The sequence below is a fragment of the Pseudonaja textilis genome, chromosome 1 (genome assembly GCF_049901715.1).
Source record: "Pseudonaja textilis isolate UNSWEBS1 chromosome 1, rPseTex1.2, whole genome shotgun sequence".
NCBI lineage: Eukaryota > Metazoa > Chordata > Lepidosauria > Squamata > Elapidae > Pseudonaja > Pseudonaja textilis.
The window spans coordinates 51,162,389-51,180,429 of record NC_141990.1 but is presented as its reverse complement, the minus strand read 5'-3'; the positions used below and the strand labels follow the sequence as shown (position 1 = coordinate 51,180,429).

Here is an 18,041-nt window from a genome sequence, read left to right as displayed (position 1 = left end):
TCTCTTGAAAAGAATCTGATATTTGATGCAAAAGACTGGATGATCACATCATATCTCTTTTATTTTACTTACACTAAATCTGTTTCCAGCTCAATACAAATTGCTGCTATTTGGTTTTGAAAGGATCACATGGCTTGGGGCCTGAATATTTTAAGAATCAACCTCTTAAATAGCAATCTTCCCACTTGTTCTCTTGTTAAGAGCATTGCTTTAGAACTTCTATTTGAAGCAGCATTTGGTTTATAGTTATGGGTTTTAACCCCAGTTATATATATGTATCAACTTGGTGTGATCTAGATATAATTATTTCTTAAATGGTATGAAAAGTTGCTCTTTAAGGAAGCATTTAGTTAAGTTTATTGTTTTTTATTATATTTTACCTTTTATAATTGCTGTTTCTGTCAAATCAAATTTACTACTGCAATAATTGATCAAAGCAAACATTGATTTTTAAGAAAAACATGATATATGCATCCTTACTTTTAACAACCTAAATACTGTCTGGTGAATTTTGCTGACCCAGGGACTGTTTATAGTACAACATGCATGTAGCTGTCATTTGACCGATATATACAAATATACATATTTATTTATTTTTTCTAATCCTTTTAATAATACCATAGATCAGGAGTGTCAAATTCACAATGACATGTTGTTCATGTGACGTATCACAACTTTCCCCCCTTTCGCTAAAACAGAGGTGGGCATGGCCAGCGCATGACACATATGGCCCACGAGCCGCGAGTTTGACACCCCTACCATAGATGCATAGAGGAGGAGAAGGGGAAGGTAAGGAAAGAGAAGAAGAAGAAGAAGAAGAGAGAGATTTTCCTCATGCAAAACCTGAATAATTATATAATTATAATTGCCAATCAACTGAGAAGAACATTGAATGCTTTGGGCAAAATTATCACTTCTTGGCTTAAATAATTTTCCTAGATTGTCGGACACTACTCCACAAAGATCTATTATTTACTCAATGGAGAAAGGTAATAAGGAGAAATATGAAAATGAAATTAATAATTGATAAATCAGATATAGTTCAGCAGGGAGTAAAATCTATTCAAATACTTTTTAATGAAAACATACTACTAATTTCTTTTTAGTAGGGAGAGAGAACAAATTATCCATTGATCCCTTAAAATGCAATCTTATTCTTTTTTTTAAACATTTAAAAATAATTTGGTTTTTTACATTATTTTCAGTCTGGCTATCCGAATGGCTATAATGATCAAGCATTAATTATTTTTGTTATTTAATAGTGAATATGCATCAGAGTAATTATAAACATTGGTAAAATAATCAAGTTACTGATTGATTGGGACCTCCTTGTTTTAGCTCATAAAAATATCAAAAATGCAACTTGTATAGAAAAATATGAATGCTTCTGTAAAAACATGTGATGAGTAAAACAATAGTAAAACATTGCCAAAAAGGCATTAAGAGTCGTTAACCTAATTTTGCGAAGCTTCTTCTCCAGTAACATTGAATTGCTAACTAGGGCATGCAAAACCTTTGCCAGACCAATTCTTGAATACAGCTCGTCCACCTGGAACCCACACTGTATATTGGACATTAACACAATTGAGTGGGTTCAGAGGTATTTTTCAAGAAGAGTAGTCCACTCCTCTACTCACAATAGAATTCCCTATGCCTCCAGGCTTGAAATTTTGGGCTTGGACAATCTGGAACTGCACTACCTGCGGTCCAATCTAAGCATAGTATACAAAATTGTCTGCTACAACGTCTTGCCTGTCAACGACTTCTTCAGCTTCAACCACAATACTACATGGGCAAACAATCAATACAAACTCAAGGTAAACTGCTTCAAACTTGATTGCAGAAAATATGACTTCAGCAACAGTCAATACCTGGAATGCTCTACCTGACTCCATTGCTACAATCTCAAACAGTCTACCATGGACCTCACCCCATTCTTAAGGGGTCCTTAAAGAGGATGTGCATAAGCGCACCAGCGTGCCTACCACGCTGTATTTACTTCCTTCATTCATGTTTATGTTCATACCTACACTTGCTATCTTTTAATGTTTGACAAACAAATAAACTAATAAATAAAATAGTATTAAAGAAGGACACAGGAGCCAATGATCTTAGAGCTGGTTACAACTGAAGCAAGCAGCCAATCTGTCAATTAAATAAATAAAAACAAGCATGGATTAGCTTTTCGTGGCATGTATCTTTTTCATAAATTCTCACTACTGTAGTATCTTTTGTATATCCTAGCAGCTGCAAAAAATTGACCTCTTGTATCGCATCAAGCTGCTTAAAAGAAATATGGGGCATAAATTCAGTAAATAGATAATGTTATTTCCCACACAGATTGCTGTAAATGGTCTAATTGGTGCTGCCCTTGATAACTACCAGGAAATTTCAACCCGTGCACAATCCTGCTGTTATTTTGACTAGGGTGACTGGGGTATATTATATATGATTTCATTATTATAGATAATTTACTGGCTACCATTTTGGCTATATGCATAGTTTAATGTACTGATTACTAGCTTAAATCACATAATTAATTCAGTAGTAATTTCCTGTTATTTGAACTTTACTGCTATTTAAGAACAACTGTTTCTTGTGGCAGAATCCTACACGTGGAGATGGGTCAGCTTCCTCTTTATTTGTGTCTTTTTGCCAGCAATTAAATAAACTGATCTTTACAGTAATTGTCAGTTTCACATACGACTCAATTTCATTTGTTTGTTTGTTCGTTTATGCTGTTAAATCTTTGTGTTTTTCTGTTTGCTGCTTTTATATTGTTATAAATATGTTTATATATCAAATTTTGTTTCTTTTTTCTTTTTAAAAAAATGCTTTAACCAATTCTTTATGGGGGGAAAGAAATGGACAATAATAATAAATGTATTCTGGTATAGTTGTATACTGATCCTGATACAGTATTGATGGTCAAATAATAAATCACTTTTTTGAAAAAAATGGTAAATTTCCTAACATAGTGTAGGAAATGTAGCATAGTGTGGAAAATTGCAAGTAGTCCTCAACTTATGACCACAACCGAGCCCAAAATTTATGTTAAGTGAGATATTTGTTAAATGAGTTTTGCCTCATTTTATGACCTTTCGAGCCACAGTTGATAAGCGAACCACTGCAGTTGTTAAGTTGGTAACATGGTTGTTAAGTGAATCTGCCTTCCCCATTGGTTTTGCTTGTCAGAAGTTTGCAAAAATTGTTCACATGACTCCGGGACACTGCAACCATCATAAATATGAATCAAATTACCAAGAGTCTGAATTTTAATCACATGACCGTGGGGAAGCTACAACAGTCATAAGTTTGAGAAATGGTCATAAGTGACTTTTTTCAGTGCCATGTAACTTTGAACATTCACTAAATGAACTGTTGTAAGTCAAGGACTACCTGCATACAAATAAAACTTTTTGCATTACATTAGCCAACATTTCAAATTTAAGATAATAATACATTTTTTATGAAGCTACAGATTGGCTTGCTCCAACTGTTGAAGATGCCGAGATTCAGAACAAGACATACAGAACTGGAAATAAATTAATAATCAGCTGTCATGAAGGATTCCAGATCCATTTCTCTGATTTGGCCACCCTGGTATCAATACGTCAAGATGATGGAACATGGGATAATCTGCCCATTTGCCAAGGTTTAGTACACTAGAGCATCTTACCTTATAGATCTGAGTAGTGACAGATTGGAAGGGGGGCACAAGGCTTGCATCTTAAGGACATGACAATTAACTATAGTTTCTAGAACAGCATTACCTTTATTAGAGATATTTTGCAATTAAAATGGCCAAAATGCATTTTAATGTGATTAGTCTATTGTTTGCTTCATTTGAGAGATAAAATTAAATGTTTTGTATGTTTAATTTCTTTTTAAACTTGCCAATGTAAATAATTAAGCTGTCAAGTTAATTGAATCCTTTCCTTCAATTAAAGAACTAATTCATTACTTAATTGAAAAGTAATTAAAATCAGGATAATTATCTATTTTCTTTGGTTCTGGTGTCAAATGAAACTTTCTGACATTAAGAGTAGGTTACAAATTGTTCTTGCATCTGTAGTCCTAAATAAAACTTCACTGAAGGTGCTATCCTACATATTCCAGATAATGAGCACTAAAAGAAATATATAGCATGGAGTCATAAAATTTCAAATTATTTTTGCCTTTGATCCAGTTCATTCATTTGCAGAAATAAGAAAATCCTGAATCAAATACAGCTATATATTATACGAAAGAAAGTCCATCAAACACATAGACATACAAACTTTTTTTTCCAGGGGAACTAAGCTCTTTTTTATTGAATTCTATCTCTCTTGTCACTTTTAACGAATAAACATCCATAATTATGACATTTTTTAAATTTTGTTTTGGTGGCACCCATTTCTATATCAGCAAAGGACAGCTCTCAATATAAATAACAAAACACAAATGCAATAAAATAAATAAAAAGACAACGAGAGAAATAAACATCAACCTCAAATACATGAGAGAAATAAACATTAACTTCAAAAGTAATGTTAATAAATTACCCAAAATAGTAAAATATACAGAAACGTGAACCTTTCTTATAAAACAAACAGGGTAAAATAGAATTTTTAAAGTCTGAAAGAAAATGATGGTTCTTCTGGACTACATTTATGCCATATCATGCCACTATAATTTGTGTTTCTCTTGTTAGCGAGGCAAGCACCATAGTATCCACTTACTCTCTGTGTTTTGGAACAAGGTATATTTAGACAGGGGGAATTTGTTTTTATTCCACCATTAAATATTTTGTATAATAATTCTTTATCCTATGAGTTGCTATTGAAAGATTGGTAGAACAAATACATTTGATTTGAAGATAAAAAAACAATGGACTTTAGGTCTTAAATTCTTCAGGTGGGGAATAATAAGGAAGTTCTTAATTTTCTTTTCTCATGAATCGTGGGTATATAAGTTGCAGCTTTGACTGCAGCTATTTTACTTTGGGTGTATACTTCAGATTCAGTTGCATAAGGATAACTGTTATTGTCTGTACCACAGAATATATATCTTATTACAAAATTATAATGTCCCTGTAACTTTACCCCACAATGTTAAAGTAACTCAGTACTTAAATATTTCAAGTGACTTATCTGAGAGGGAGAAAATTGATCAGCTTTCCAATTTTTCTGTCAATGTTTAACTCTTTTGTAGTTTCTCTATAATTTTTAAAAATTTTAAATTATGATGCTTTATTAGTAATTTTCTTTACAATGATGCAACAGAAACTGTGAAATACAGTCACATCATACAAGCAGACCTATACTGTTTCAGACAAATGGTTGTCCAATGTCTTCTTAAAATCCTCTAGTGATGGAACACTCACAACTTCAGAAGACAAGCCATTCCACTGATTAATTGTGCTAACTATAAGGAAATTTCTCCTTAATTATATCTTGCTTCTCTCCTTTATTAGTATCCATTTGTTGTTTCTTGTTCTGCCTTCAAGTGTGTTTAATTTTCAAATTATTTTCTATTATTATTATTATTATTATTATTATTATTATTATTATTATTATTATTATTAATTGTCTGTTAAATTTGTCTGCCACCTATCTCAACACAAGGCTTACAACATTAGAAGCAATAAAACTATATAAATATATCCAGTAGCAATAAAATTATAAATTATAGTAAAAAGAGGGGAAGGGAGGGAAGAGTGTGTGCAGGGGGTGAAGTGAGATCTAACTCTTAGTCCATTAACCATCTTCAGTGTAACACTCCCCCATTGGGCCCAAAACCAACTAGCACAGCAAGGTCTTCAGGCTCTTATGGAAGGTCAGGAAAGTGGGAATGGCAAGAGCCATGGCAGAGAAGGATCTTTGGGACCCCACCAGCCAAAATTCCTTAGTTTACAGGATTCACAGTGGGCCCATCCTATTGGAATGAGATAGTTCCTCGGGTATCCTGGCCCATGCCCTGTAGGGCTCTCTAATAATCCCTAACAAAATAAGCATTTAGCAATTCCTGCTAAATGTGCATTTCTTTATTCCATTGAATTATCTACTATCAAGAACTACTTTCTTAAATAGTTGAAGCCAATTTTCAACACTTTGGAGGAGTTAAGATGTTTTGCCTACTATGTATCGCTCTGTACTTATACTGAAATAAAGACTTTATTGGGAGAGTAGCAAAGATTCAAATCTCTTTCTGTTTTTTATGTGAGTGAAGTGGGGTCTGTTGCTGGGGGGAATCAGAAAGCAAGGATGCTGCCCCATTTAACCAATTTTACTTCCTCACAAATTTATTTTTTCTTTTGATTTTTTCTAGTTTCAGGAAAATACTTCTTGAAGTCATGCTTTTAGCTGAATCAGTGAATAAGTAGGTTAACCATCACCTAAGTGTTAGTCCACTAACACTTTCTGCAGTTGAGTCCCCTCTTCTCCGATATTAGTAGCATAATGGTGAAAATGTGAAGTTGATAGACTCTGGTTTCTTTTGAAATGTGTTGTAACACAGAGGTGGTTAGTGCATTGTTCAACTATTTAACTAACTAAATCTTGTTAGTTAGTTAACTAACTAATTTAGCATTGACCATAGCTTCCTTCCACTATTTTTCTGAATGAATATGTAGTTTTAAAAGATAGGTGGATAGGTGCTACAGTTGTTGCTGATACTGTATATAATGTGGGCATGTAAAATAGCCATTTGCTGGATTACAATTTATGAAGCAGGTGCCGTTTAAATAGACTTGCTGGTCTTCAAATTTTCAGCTGTTGCAACATCCCCTGGTCACATGGTTGCAATTTGGTACTTGTCAATTATGACGACTATAGTATCTCACGGTTACATGGCAGGAAATTGTAAATTGCGATCACATGACATTGTGCTTAACAACCACAAGTGATTTGCTTCATGACTGCTGTCTGAATTGATGTCTTAAACTAGACATGGTCACATGAAATTTCATTTTCAGACCACATTGCTTAGTAATGGAATAGTTGATTCCAATTGTGGTTGATAAGTGAGGATTACAGGTAGCCCCTGTCTTACAACCATTCATTTAGTGACCTTTTAGAGTTACAACGGCACTGAAAAAACTCGTGACATTTTTTCACATGACCATTGTACTTCTCCATGGTCACATGAAAAATGTGGCCGCTTGGCAACTGTCAAGTATTTATGATGTTTGCAGTGTCCCAGGGTCATGTGATCACTTTCTGTGACCTTCTGACAAGTAGTCAATGGGGAAACCAGAATAATTTAACAGCCATGTTGCTAACTTAACAACTGCAGTGATTCACTTAAAAATTGTGGCAAGAAATGGGACAAAACTCAATAAGTGTCTTGCTTAGCAATGGAAATTTGGGGCTCAATTGTTGCCATAAATTGAGGGCTATCTGTGAAGAGTTGTTAAAAAAACTATTAGGACAACAACCAGACTGATGTTGCTACACTATCATGATCAATGTAAAATCATGATTTAGAAGTCTCTTCTTTTGAGAGAATGACTATCTTTTGACACTAGAATAAAATTATGGTCCTTTGCAGGAAACTATCGGTGAATTTTGTTGTAAAAATAGGAAACTACATGGTAATCCTTCAACAGACTTAGAGTAAATATCTGCAGTCTCTCATCAGCTGTAAATTAGATGAGAGAGTCTTGCAGATAGATACTGTAAAGTAGTTTGCCTTTTTTTTAATTCCCTGCAAACTGCAGTCTTATCCACTCAATTCATCCATATTAAAATACAAAACCATAAAAAGCATGGGGATTAAGAATACACATTTTGCCCACATATTTCCAAGATCTGAGTATTAGTTGGTATCTAAGAGGAACAATTTCCTCAGGTGGCTAATCTTGTTGAGATTATTGATTTTTGCATAAGAGATCATAGGCAATATCAGGGCTATATTCTACACTGGCAATCTATGGAAAATATACTAGAAATAAGTTGTGCTTATCCTCAGTCTGCCAGGAAAGTCTTCTGTTCACATACCTTTCAATTTCACAGCACTGGAGATTTTCTGTTGGAGCAATGTGGCCATACTGTGTATAAATATCTTGCTTTAAATAAATTAAGAAAGTAAAAATCAGAGTAAATCTGATTCATTTTGCTCTCTGCTGTGCAAATCTGATTTCTGCTCTAGATGATTTTTGTTTATATTTTTAATAAAATATCCAAACACGAGTTAAATAAATACTGTGGTTTTTTGTGACAGGGAAGGTTTTACTTAGTTCTAAATATGTATAAAATAACCTGGGATTTGGATTATTTTTTTCCAGAACAAAAGCCCATCTGTTCATGTCCTGGGAGTAATATGTAGCTATCACAATTTCTGTAGTATTTCCTGGAATAATCATGTTTTCTCCTAGAAAAACACATTATGCAATTTTGTAAGTAATTAATAACTGAAAAGCTTCTATATTGACTATCGGAACCATTGCAATGGGTTAAAATAGATTAAAAATCCATTTGTTTATGTCTATAGTTTTATAATACTAATGATAGTAACATTAGCATAACAGTTTCAAAGGAAAGGAACAATTGTTTTAAATAGGTACTGTTTTTTAAAAAATTTAGATTTCTAAGGCCACCAAACTCAAAGATGATTGGGAAACTTCAGAAATCTAAATGAAAAACCAAATAAAGGCCAGAATAAAGAATGTAGAAAATCGTATATTAAAATAATCCTATGCTGAATTTAGTACTTTTGTTACAAAGTGTATGCTGAACAATTAGAAGTGATGATCTAGCATATATGATGGGAATGAGGGAATTCAAAAATGAATCAGCAGAAGTATTAATTTGCTGTTCAGATAAAGGAATATCTATATTAAATTTATTGCTAAGTAGCTATTTTAAAAAATAAATACCTCCTAATAAGACACCTACTTTTTCTTAATTTGCAGGTTGCCTGAGACCACTGCTGCTTCCTCATAGTTTCACTAATATATCTCAGTTCGAGTCTTCCTTCCCAGTAGGATCAATGATATATTTTCAGTGTTTTCCTGGAGATAAATTAGAAGGTGCAGAGTTCCTTGAGTGCATGTATAATCTTATCTGGTCAGATAGTCCACCTAGGTGCCTTGATGTGGAAGGTAAAACATCTTCTATATTCAGACAAATACTGATAAAATCTCAGTATAGTTGTACTTGGTCTAGTAACTTTTTACTTGATCTTAGTCTTTTTCTCAGTACATAAACAATGTGTTTTACAGATAAATTATATACAGTACATGTCTGCTTAGAATTAAGTACTACATTCAGTTCAATAAATATAAAATTTCAGGCCTACTTATGTATGTATATATTATTAAAAATAATTCTAGGCTGTTTGAAATTGTGTAAAACTACTTGCTTACAATATGTATTAATTAAATGCATATTGCATGAATTAATTGATTAATGAAAGGAAAATGGAGATGTATGTCTGTGAAACTAAAAGAAAGCAGAAGGACATATCTGAATGAAAGTGGTCTGATTTTGTGGAGTAAAGTTGATAAATAGGTGCAGGAAAACGAAGGTTTAGGTTTGATTAGGAATAAAAGGATAACATCTGTTGTGGAGCGGCGGAGATACGAGGCTGAGCCAGAGTGAACGTTAAAGGCTTTATTCCAAGAATAAAGGGTTGCCGCGTCTGCCTTCTAACTAGGCAGGTTAGCTGGCGGCAACAGGGCTGATACCGCTTGACAGCCGCCTTTTATAGCCGGCTGTCAAACGGTGTCAGCCAATGGGAGCAGCTGGTGCTCCCGCTCAAACAGCGGACCTGGTTGGGGACTCCAACCAGTCCCAAAGACATAACAACATCATTGTCAGAAAGTATGAATTGGTGTAAACCCAATTATCATGGGGCACATATCGAAGTAAAAAAAATCACAAATAGATTATAGTAACCAACCTGTGGATATAGAAGAATCACAGGTGAATTTTGGGAAACACTGCAAAATTCTGAAGAGTATCATTTGGGAACAAAAAAGTATTCTGGTAGATGATATGAATCGATCAAAACAAGAAAGTAGGGGAAAATAATATTTGGGGCATTCAGAGATCCAAGAATAAACAAGAATAGTGATTGTTTGGTAAGTATATATTTAGAAAAACTATGTTAGTTTCAAATATGAGTCTATTCATATGTATTTATGGGAAATAAGAATATAAATGTAAAAGCACAATTTATTGAATTATTTATGATAAAAACCTGAGAGAATTAGCAAAAGATACAAGGATGATTAATTATTCTGAATATGGGTAGACTATTGTATGCTAGTGTCAGAATGGATATTGGGAAAAATAGAAAAAAGGGGCAAATAGCTCAAATAATGTAGAGAGAAACTAGGAAGTCACAGTATATATTAGAAAAAAGTATTAGAAAATAGTTTAATGGAAAGGGAACGTGAGGAAAGAAGATGTGAAAACTTTTTGGAACAGAGTTTAAAAAAAAAGTGTTATAGAATTCCATAGAAATAGGTGGACAAAAATGTCTGTACCTAATCGCAACAGTACCAAAATTATAAAACATGCATTATGACTCGACAATTCCAGTTCTATCCTTTCATTCTTGTGTATGACATCACAAGAAAAAAAGGAAATTGTGTCACAACACGTATCATCATTTACCCTCTTGTATAAGTTGATATACATCCATGAGAGTAGGGGTAGTGATATTTGTGTAATGATATCATTGTGTGAATTCTGACATATGTTCTTGGGTCAGATGTTCGGATGCAAATTTATAATAGCATCATTTGTATGAGTATGTTATTGAATGTGTATCATTTTGGCATCATCTTGATTTGCCAAAAACATTCTTCTTCTTTCCCTTTCCTTCAAAATATAGCATAGTATATTTACTATACTGTATACTATATTTAGTATAAACACAAAATAATAGAGCTATCTTTCCATTCTGGTCTTTAAATTGTGTAATTGTCCCTTTTTAGAAATTCATACAGATAGTTCATTTATGGCCTTGAAATTTTTTTAAAATTTTTTAACCAGGCTTCTAAATGAAATTTACATATGCATCTATCCATCATGCTATTCATTTTCAGGGTAAGCAGTGTTATGGAAGGGGGCAGAAAAGAATAAGAAATAGTAAACTGAAGTATTTGAAGGCACAAGATAAGAAAAGGTAATATAACTGATTAGTTTATACCTACACTGCTCATTATGCCTTCTGTATCTTCTGTCACCTACAAACCATCCTTGCTTCCACCACATTCATAGATCACTTCTATACACTGCTTTTTGTTCTTTAAATTTTTCATCTCTATCTTTCTGAAGATCTCACTAACTCTATTCTATCCACAGCTTTCTAATTCTTCCTCCTTCTGTTATTTATTTAATGATACCCTCATTAGTAAAATGGTACCTATGGACTAGAAGATGTAACTGTTAAATGGATTCATAACTGAATGAACACATAATAAATGCATCAGCTTCCAGAGTAGTACTGTGAAGTGCTACATGCTTTGTCCTGGTTTCTGTGCTAATCAACGTTTTTAATAACATGCATTACAAAAAGACTGACCAGTTTAATCAATTGTGGTCAGGCCCTATTGGACATACTGTTTCTAATTCTAGGCATAGCAGTCTAAAAAGGACATTGACAAATGGAGGAAGTTCAAAGAAAGGGTAACAAGGTGAACCAATAATTAAAAATCTTGTCCTGTGAGGAATGGTTCAGCAAACCTGATATGTTTATCTGCAGAAGTAAATGTTGAAGAGAAGTATAATAGCAGTCTTCAGATTATCAGATTGTCATATAGAGTAGGGTGCAGGTATTTTGCTCAGAAGGCAGAGAAGTTGATCCAGTTTAGATTTTAGCATTTCGTGATTGTAAGAGCTATCAACCAGTGGGACAGGTTGCTTGGTGAAGCCCTGTTGCATTTTACTGCAGATCATTAAATAGAGATGAGATAACCATCTCTGCAAAATACTTTAATATATTCTGCACTGAGAAAGTTACTCTATTTGACCTCTCCACATCCTTCCGATTTTTATAATTTTTGGATTACATAAATACATCAGTGTAAACTGGCAGATATCAGGCTTCGTTTGAAGTTGACTTTACTAATTGATTGATTTGATTTGTAAAGTTACCATCTAAAATGAGTGACTAGCATGGCAAACAATCATAAAAACAATTAAAATAGTTAAAACACAGTACAAAAACACTTAAACACAAATAGCAACCAAGAGATACTATAATCTGTCAGCTTCAACATAGCCAGAAAACAGTGTTCTTTCCACACTTGGAACCCCAGGCCTGGGCACATAGCTAGGTTTTCAAGGCCTTCTGAAAGATCATGAGGTTGGGCATCCTAATTTCAGGAGGTAGGATATTTTAGAAGGCATGTACTATCCAGAAAAGCCACATTTTTTATTTATTTATCAAGCAAGTATTAGATAACAGGTATGAGCATGGTTATGAATACATGAAATGGATATGAATAAAAAAAAGAAACAATAGGACAGGGACAGTAGGCACATTGGTGCGCTTATGCACAACCCCTACAGACCTCTTAGGGAAGGGTTGAGGTCAATAGTAGACAGTCTAAGGTTAAAGTTTTGAGGGTTTGGGGAAGAAACCACATAGTCAGGTAGAGTATTCCAGACATTGACCACTTTGTTGCTAAAGTCGTGTTTCCTGCAGTCAAGTTTGGTGAAGTTTACCTTGAGTTTATATCTATTGTGTGCTCTTGCATTGTTGTGGTTGAAGCTGAAGTATTCATTGACAGGTAGGACATTGCAGTAGATAATTTTATGTACTATACTTAGATTGGACCGAAGGGGGCATAGTTCAAGGTTGTCTAGGTCTAAAATTTCAAGTCTGGTGGCATAAGGTATTCTGCTAAAAGTAGAGGAGTGGAGAATTCTTCTCGTGAAATATTTCTGGACTTTCTTGACTGTATTAATATCCGATATGTAATGCAGATTCCAGACTGATGAGCTGTATTTGAGTATTGGTCTAGCAAATGTTTTGTATGCTCTAGTTATTAGTGTAATCTTACCAGAGAAAAAGCTATGTAAGATTAGGTTAACAGCTCTTAATGCCTTTTTAGCTATGTAGTTACAGTGGGCTCTAGCACTTAGATCATTTGAGATGAGTACTCCAAGGTCCTTGACATAGTCGGGGTCATCAACAAGGTCTTGATTATTCAGCTTGTATTTTATTTTCTGATTTCTTTTGCTGATATGTAAGGCAGAGCATTTGTTTGTTGAAATTTGAAGTTGCCATTTGTTTGACTATTCTGACACATAGTTGAGGTCATTTTGAAGGGTAGCGGTATTGTCAGTGGTGTTGAATAGGTTTACATCATCAGTGAAAAGAACACAATTGCTCTTAATATGATCACAGAGGTCATTTATGTAAAGTATAAAGAGAGTTGGTCCTAGATCGCTACCTTGGGGGATACCACTGTTGACAGGTACAGGATTTGATAGGGTGTTCCCTATTTTGGCCATTTGTTGCCCGTTTGACAGGAATGCATCTATCCAGTTATGCAGGTGTCCGGAGATGCCATAAGATTTTAGTTTTAAGATTAGCTTGTCATGTACCACTGAGTCAAAGGCTTTACAGAAATCTATGTAAATAGCATCAATTGCTTTGTCCTGATCAAGTTGTGTAGTCCATATGTTTTTGCAGTGTAGGAGTTGCAGATTGCAGGATAATTTTTTTCTGAAACCAAATTGTTTGTTAGAGAGTAGGTTGTTTGTCTCTAAGTGGATGGCTGTGGAGACATCTCCTGGTCTCCACAGCCATGATTCCTTGGCCAACCTGCCTGTTATGGAGGCTTTGGAATCTGAGTCTGATGATGACAGGGAACCAGTCCTGCCTTCCTAAATGAGAAACATCAGGATGTTTTTATTTAAGAGGAGCTTTGACTTAAGACTGATAGTGGAAACAACCATCTATTACTCTGACTCTATGCGTTGCCTTGCCTTGCCTGCCAACCTTGCCCTGACAACTGATCGACAACCCTTTCTGTGCATTGGATTCCAGAATCATTTGGCCACTCTTGTGCCTGACTCCCTGGACTTGGAACTCTTTATTAATGCAAATTGTTAGACTGATAGAAACTTGGTTACCTCAAGTGCGTTGGCACCTGGCTTTTTGTTGATTGTTATAAATAAGTTTGCAGTTGCCTCTTGGGTGTGTCTGTCTGTGTTTTGCTTGAGGCAGGATATTGCCAGACTTGATTGGATATGAGAAACAACTGGGAAAAGATGGTCCTTCAGGTAATCTGGTCCCGAACCACGAAGGGCTTTAAAAACAACCAGCATGTTGAATTGCACTCAGAAACACACTGCCAACCAATTCAGCCCTCAAAGCAGCAGTGTTATATGTGCCAAATAACTGGCACTATTTATCACCCATGTAGCTGCATTCTGTATCAGCTGAAGCTTCCAAATACTTCCAAAGAAATTTTGGCTGGTGGGATCCAGAACAGACCATTTCTGCCATGGCACCCATCCTCTGGAATATCATGAACCCAAAGGGGTAATCTGTACCTACCCTTTCAGTCTTCTGAAAGGTTTTGAAGATACGGCTCTGCCAACTGGCCTGGGGTGTGACATTCTGGAGGTTGCTAATGGATTAGATAACACCCAGCTTCTTCCACCTGTGGATTTGCTCCCTTCCTTGGTCAATTTAATTTTAACTGAATTTTAAATATAAAATCTCAATTGTTTTAATGTTTTATATGGCATTTTATTGAATGATTTTTTAGTCCACCTCGAGTTGCCTTTGGTGAGATGAGCAGCATATAAGATAGAGAGAGAGAGGGAGGTTCTGCCTTCCTTATTTCAAAACGTTGGCTCTTTATTCCCATGCTCTTTTAATAAAAAGTATAGAAAAGAAGCTGGTCCTTTGTTATAAACTCTTGCAGACATATATCTCTATTTAAATGAAGAAATAACAATTTAGACTTTATTGATTAACTGCAAATGAGATCTGAAAAAAACACATTTCCCAATAAAATGTTCCTATATAGAACTACATTCTTCCTTCTGCATTGTTAAGAAATAAATGTTTTTCCTTTAGATTTTTTTTCTTAAGGATTTTCTGTACATTTGTATTTGAAAAATGAAATAGATTGGCGCCATAAAATGGCAAATGAGAATGAAAAGTCAAATTGTTGCAGAAAATGCTGTTTGTCCTTTGTACCATTCAGTATACAAGAGTTGTACTAAAAAGTATCCTGTAATTTCCAGAGTATATGTGAATAGAAATTTTATAGTGGTTTGTAATGACATTTCTAATCTGAATCTGAGGAAAATGTAACATATTTTATTTGTAATTTTTATACTCATTTAAAGTTTGTAATCTTCAAGAAAGAAAAAGGCACATAAATTCACAGTCTTCTATGTTGTTCTGACATTCATAAAATAAAGAGATTGTCTTTTGCCTTTCAAACTGATGCCATCTGCTTTGGTTAAATTGCAGGCAAAAGTGTTCGTGTAATATCTCCTAGATGCTTCTTTAGGAAAAAAAATTGACTAAGTATAGTATTGAATAGCCTCCAGAGCTTCTTCTTCTTCTTCTTCTTCTTCTTTTTCTTCAGCGTTGTCTCGCGCTCGGGCGAGGTCCGCTAATGTCCTTGAGTACTGCTTCCACACCTCTCTGTCTGCCACGCGTGTCGGGTCTGCCTTCGCGATCTCTAGATCGGCCTAGCGTTGTTTAGGTCTACCACGCGGTCTCGCTCCTCCGACAGTCACCTTCATTACAGATTTGATGATGGATTCTTCCTTGGCGCGGCTCACGTGGCCGAACCATCGTAGCCGGGACTGCCTCATGACCGTGGGGATGGGCACGGCGTTGAACCGCTCACGCACTTCTTCGTTCCTGACGTGATCGAGTAGGGTGAGGCCTACCGACCATCGGAGCATTCGCATCTCCATTATCTGGAGTCTGCTTTCGACTTCTTTGGTCGCCGGCCAGCACTCTGCGCCGTATATGGCCACGGGCGCACCACAGAGTTATAGATTTTCGCCTTCAGGCGCACGGCATCTTCTTGTCACAGAGGACGCCCGTGACGGACTTCCATTTGCCCCACGCTGCATTGATCCTGGCTGCCACCTCAGTTTGTAGTAGGCCTTCTTCCCCAAGAGTAGTTCCCAGGTACTTGAAGGTGGAGGCGCGCGGTAGCTCCTGCCCGTTCACGTGGATGGAGCCTGTCATTTCATTGTCAGTGGTCAGGTATTCGGACTTCTTTAGGTTCAGCCGGGCCCGAACTGCTCGAGGCGGTCGTGCCACTGTTGGACTCGGTGCTCGAGTTCAGCCTTGCACAGGTTGGCCAGGAACACATCATCGGCGCGAGAGCAGCGTCCATGGGGCGGGCGTGTACAGGTCGTGTGTAATTGTGTCCATCACCAGAATGAACAGCAGTGGTGAGAGAGCAGAGCCCTGGTGTGCGCCGACGGTAATATTAAACTCCTCTGATATCCCAGCTGCCGCTTTTACACGGCTTTTGTGACATCTGTATAGGAGTTGGACCCATTGTACGAGCAGCTCAGGCACGCGTGATCTCGCAGTGCGTACCAGATGAGATCGTGCGGGACTCGGTCGAAGGCCTTTTCCAAGTCTAGGAAGGCGGTGTGGAGCGGGATTTTCTTCTCTCTGTGAGCCTCCATCAGCATCCGCACACCGAAGATGGCGTCGGTGGTGCCGCAGTTCTTGATGAATCCAGCCTGGTTGGCTGATGTCGACGATGTCCCGAATGCGCTTATCAAGGACGCGTTCAAAGATCTTCATAGTGTGTGACAGTAACCTGACCGGTCTGTAGTTGGAGCAGTCCGCTGGGCTGCCCTTCCCTTCCAGATCGGAACAGTGGTGCTGCGGTACCAGTCGTGTGGCACTTTTCCCGTGGAGACGATGTTGTTGAACAGCTCGCACAGCCACAGTGCCGAGCCCGGTAGTGCCTTTTTCCAGAAGTCGGCAGGGATGTCGTCTGGTCCTGTTGCCTTACCGTTTTCATGGCCTTGATGGCGTCGGCGACCTCGCTGGCATAAATGCCTGAGACTGGGCCTTCAACTGGGTCACCTCGCGGGGTTCGTGGGTGTGGGAACTCCTCGGTGGAGATCTTCTCAAGTATTGCCGCCACCTCTCCGCAGCGTCTCTGGGGTTGACGATCAAATTTCCCCTTTCGTCGTTGATCCCATGAAACTGGTCAATGTCCAGGGTCTTCCTGTGTCTGCTTTTGGCTAGGCGGTAGATCTCATTCTCGCCTTCTCGCGTGTTCAGCTTCTCGTAGATGTCATCGTAGTGGGAGCTTCGAATAGCCTCCAGAGCAAATTACTATATTTGCTAACAAGTAAATTAAGTATAAGAATACAACCAAATAGGACTAACAAAAAGGAGGATTATTCTTTTTCTGTTACACTGAAATTTACGAAAGACAATTCTTTGTTGCATGCAGTTAAACTTTTGAGGCCCCGGGACTCTATTTTGAATTTAATTTTTTTCAATATCTCCACTGAAGAAATAGAGGTCAACAAGGTGGACTTTATCATTGTCTTGACAACAGCTTGCCCTGTTTCATTTTGACTGTGGATACAAAACACACACACACACACTGGTGAAAGTCCTTAGTTTTGGATCAAAGACAAAAGCATCAGATGATTGCAACAATCAATATCCTTGCCCAGCTGTGACAAATCTGCTTTGAAGCTGTCTATAAACCCATTGATGCAAACAGATAATTGATAGAAATATGGGACATGGGTTTATTTATGGAAGTACAGTTAGTCTGTGGATTATGATGGCAATCTAGCCTGGAACCCATTGGTAACTGGTATGATCATAAAGTGTGATGTCGCATGATTGTATTGCTTAGGGATGTTAATCCCAGCAGTCCCAGTTGCCACCCTGATCCCAGGAACATACAAGTTGTCAAGTGGGAAGAAGTGGGAGTGGGGTGCTTTGCCGTTATCTTTCCTTTCTTTTGAGCAAGTATTCTTATGACTGTTCAGCAATAACCTGAATTTCCAAATTTAGCCTGATTTAGTTTCTTCAGAATCAGTTGGGATCATTATGATCTTCAGGATACAAATATA

At 36.6% G+C, this 18,041-nt stretch overlaps 1 protein-coding gene across 2 annotated transcripts in view; it reads left to right on the top strand.

Annotated features, from left to right (window-relative positions):
- The window catches only part of SUSD4 (sushi domain containing 4), a 66,996-nt gene that overhangs the window by 32,205 nt on the left and 16,750 nt on the right, over positions 1 to 18,041 (top strand). The window contains exons 4-5 of one of the 2 annotated variants that reach the window (XM_087934059.1): positions 3,482 to 3,655; positions 8,894 to 9,082. The exons of the other annotated variant lie outside the window; for it this stretch is intronic. Of the exons in view, the coding sequence (XP_087790185.1) occupies positions 3,482 to 3,655; positions 8,894 to 9,082 (363 nt within the window). The remainder of the gene's footprint in view (positions 1 to 3,481; positions 3,656 to 8,893; positions 9,083 to 18,041) is intronic. 2 annotated transcript variants of the gene reach the window in all.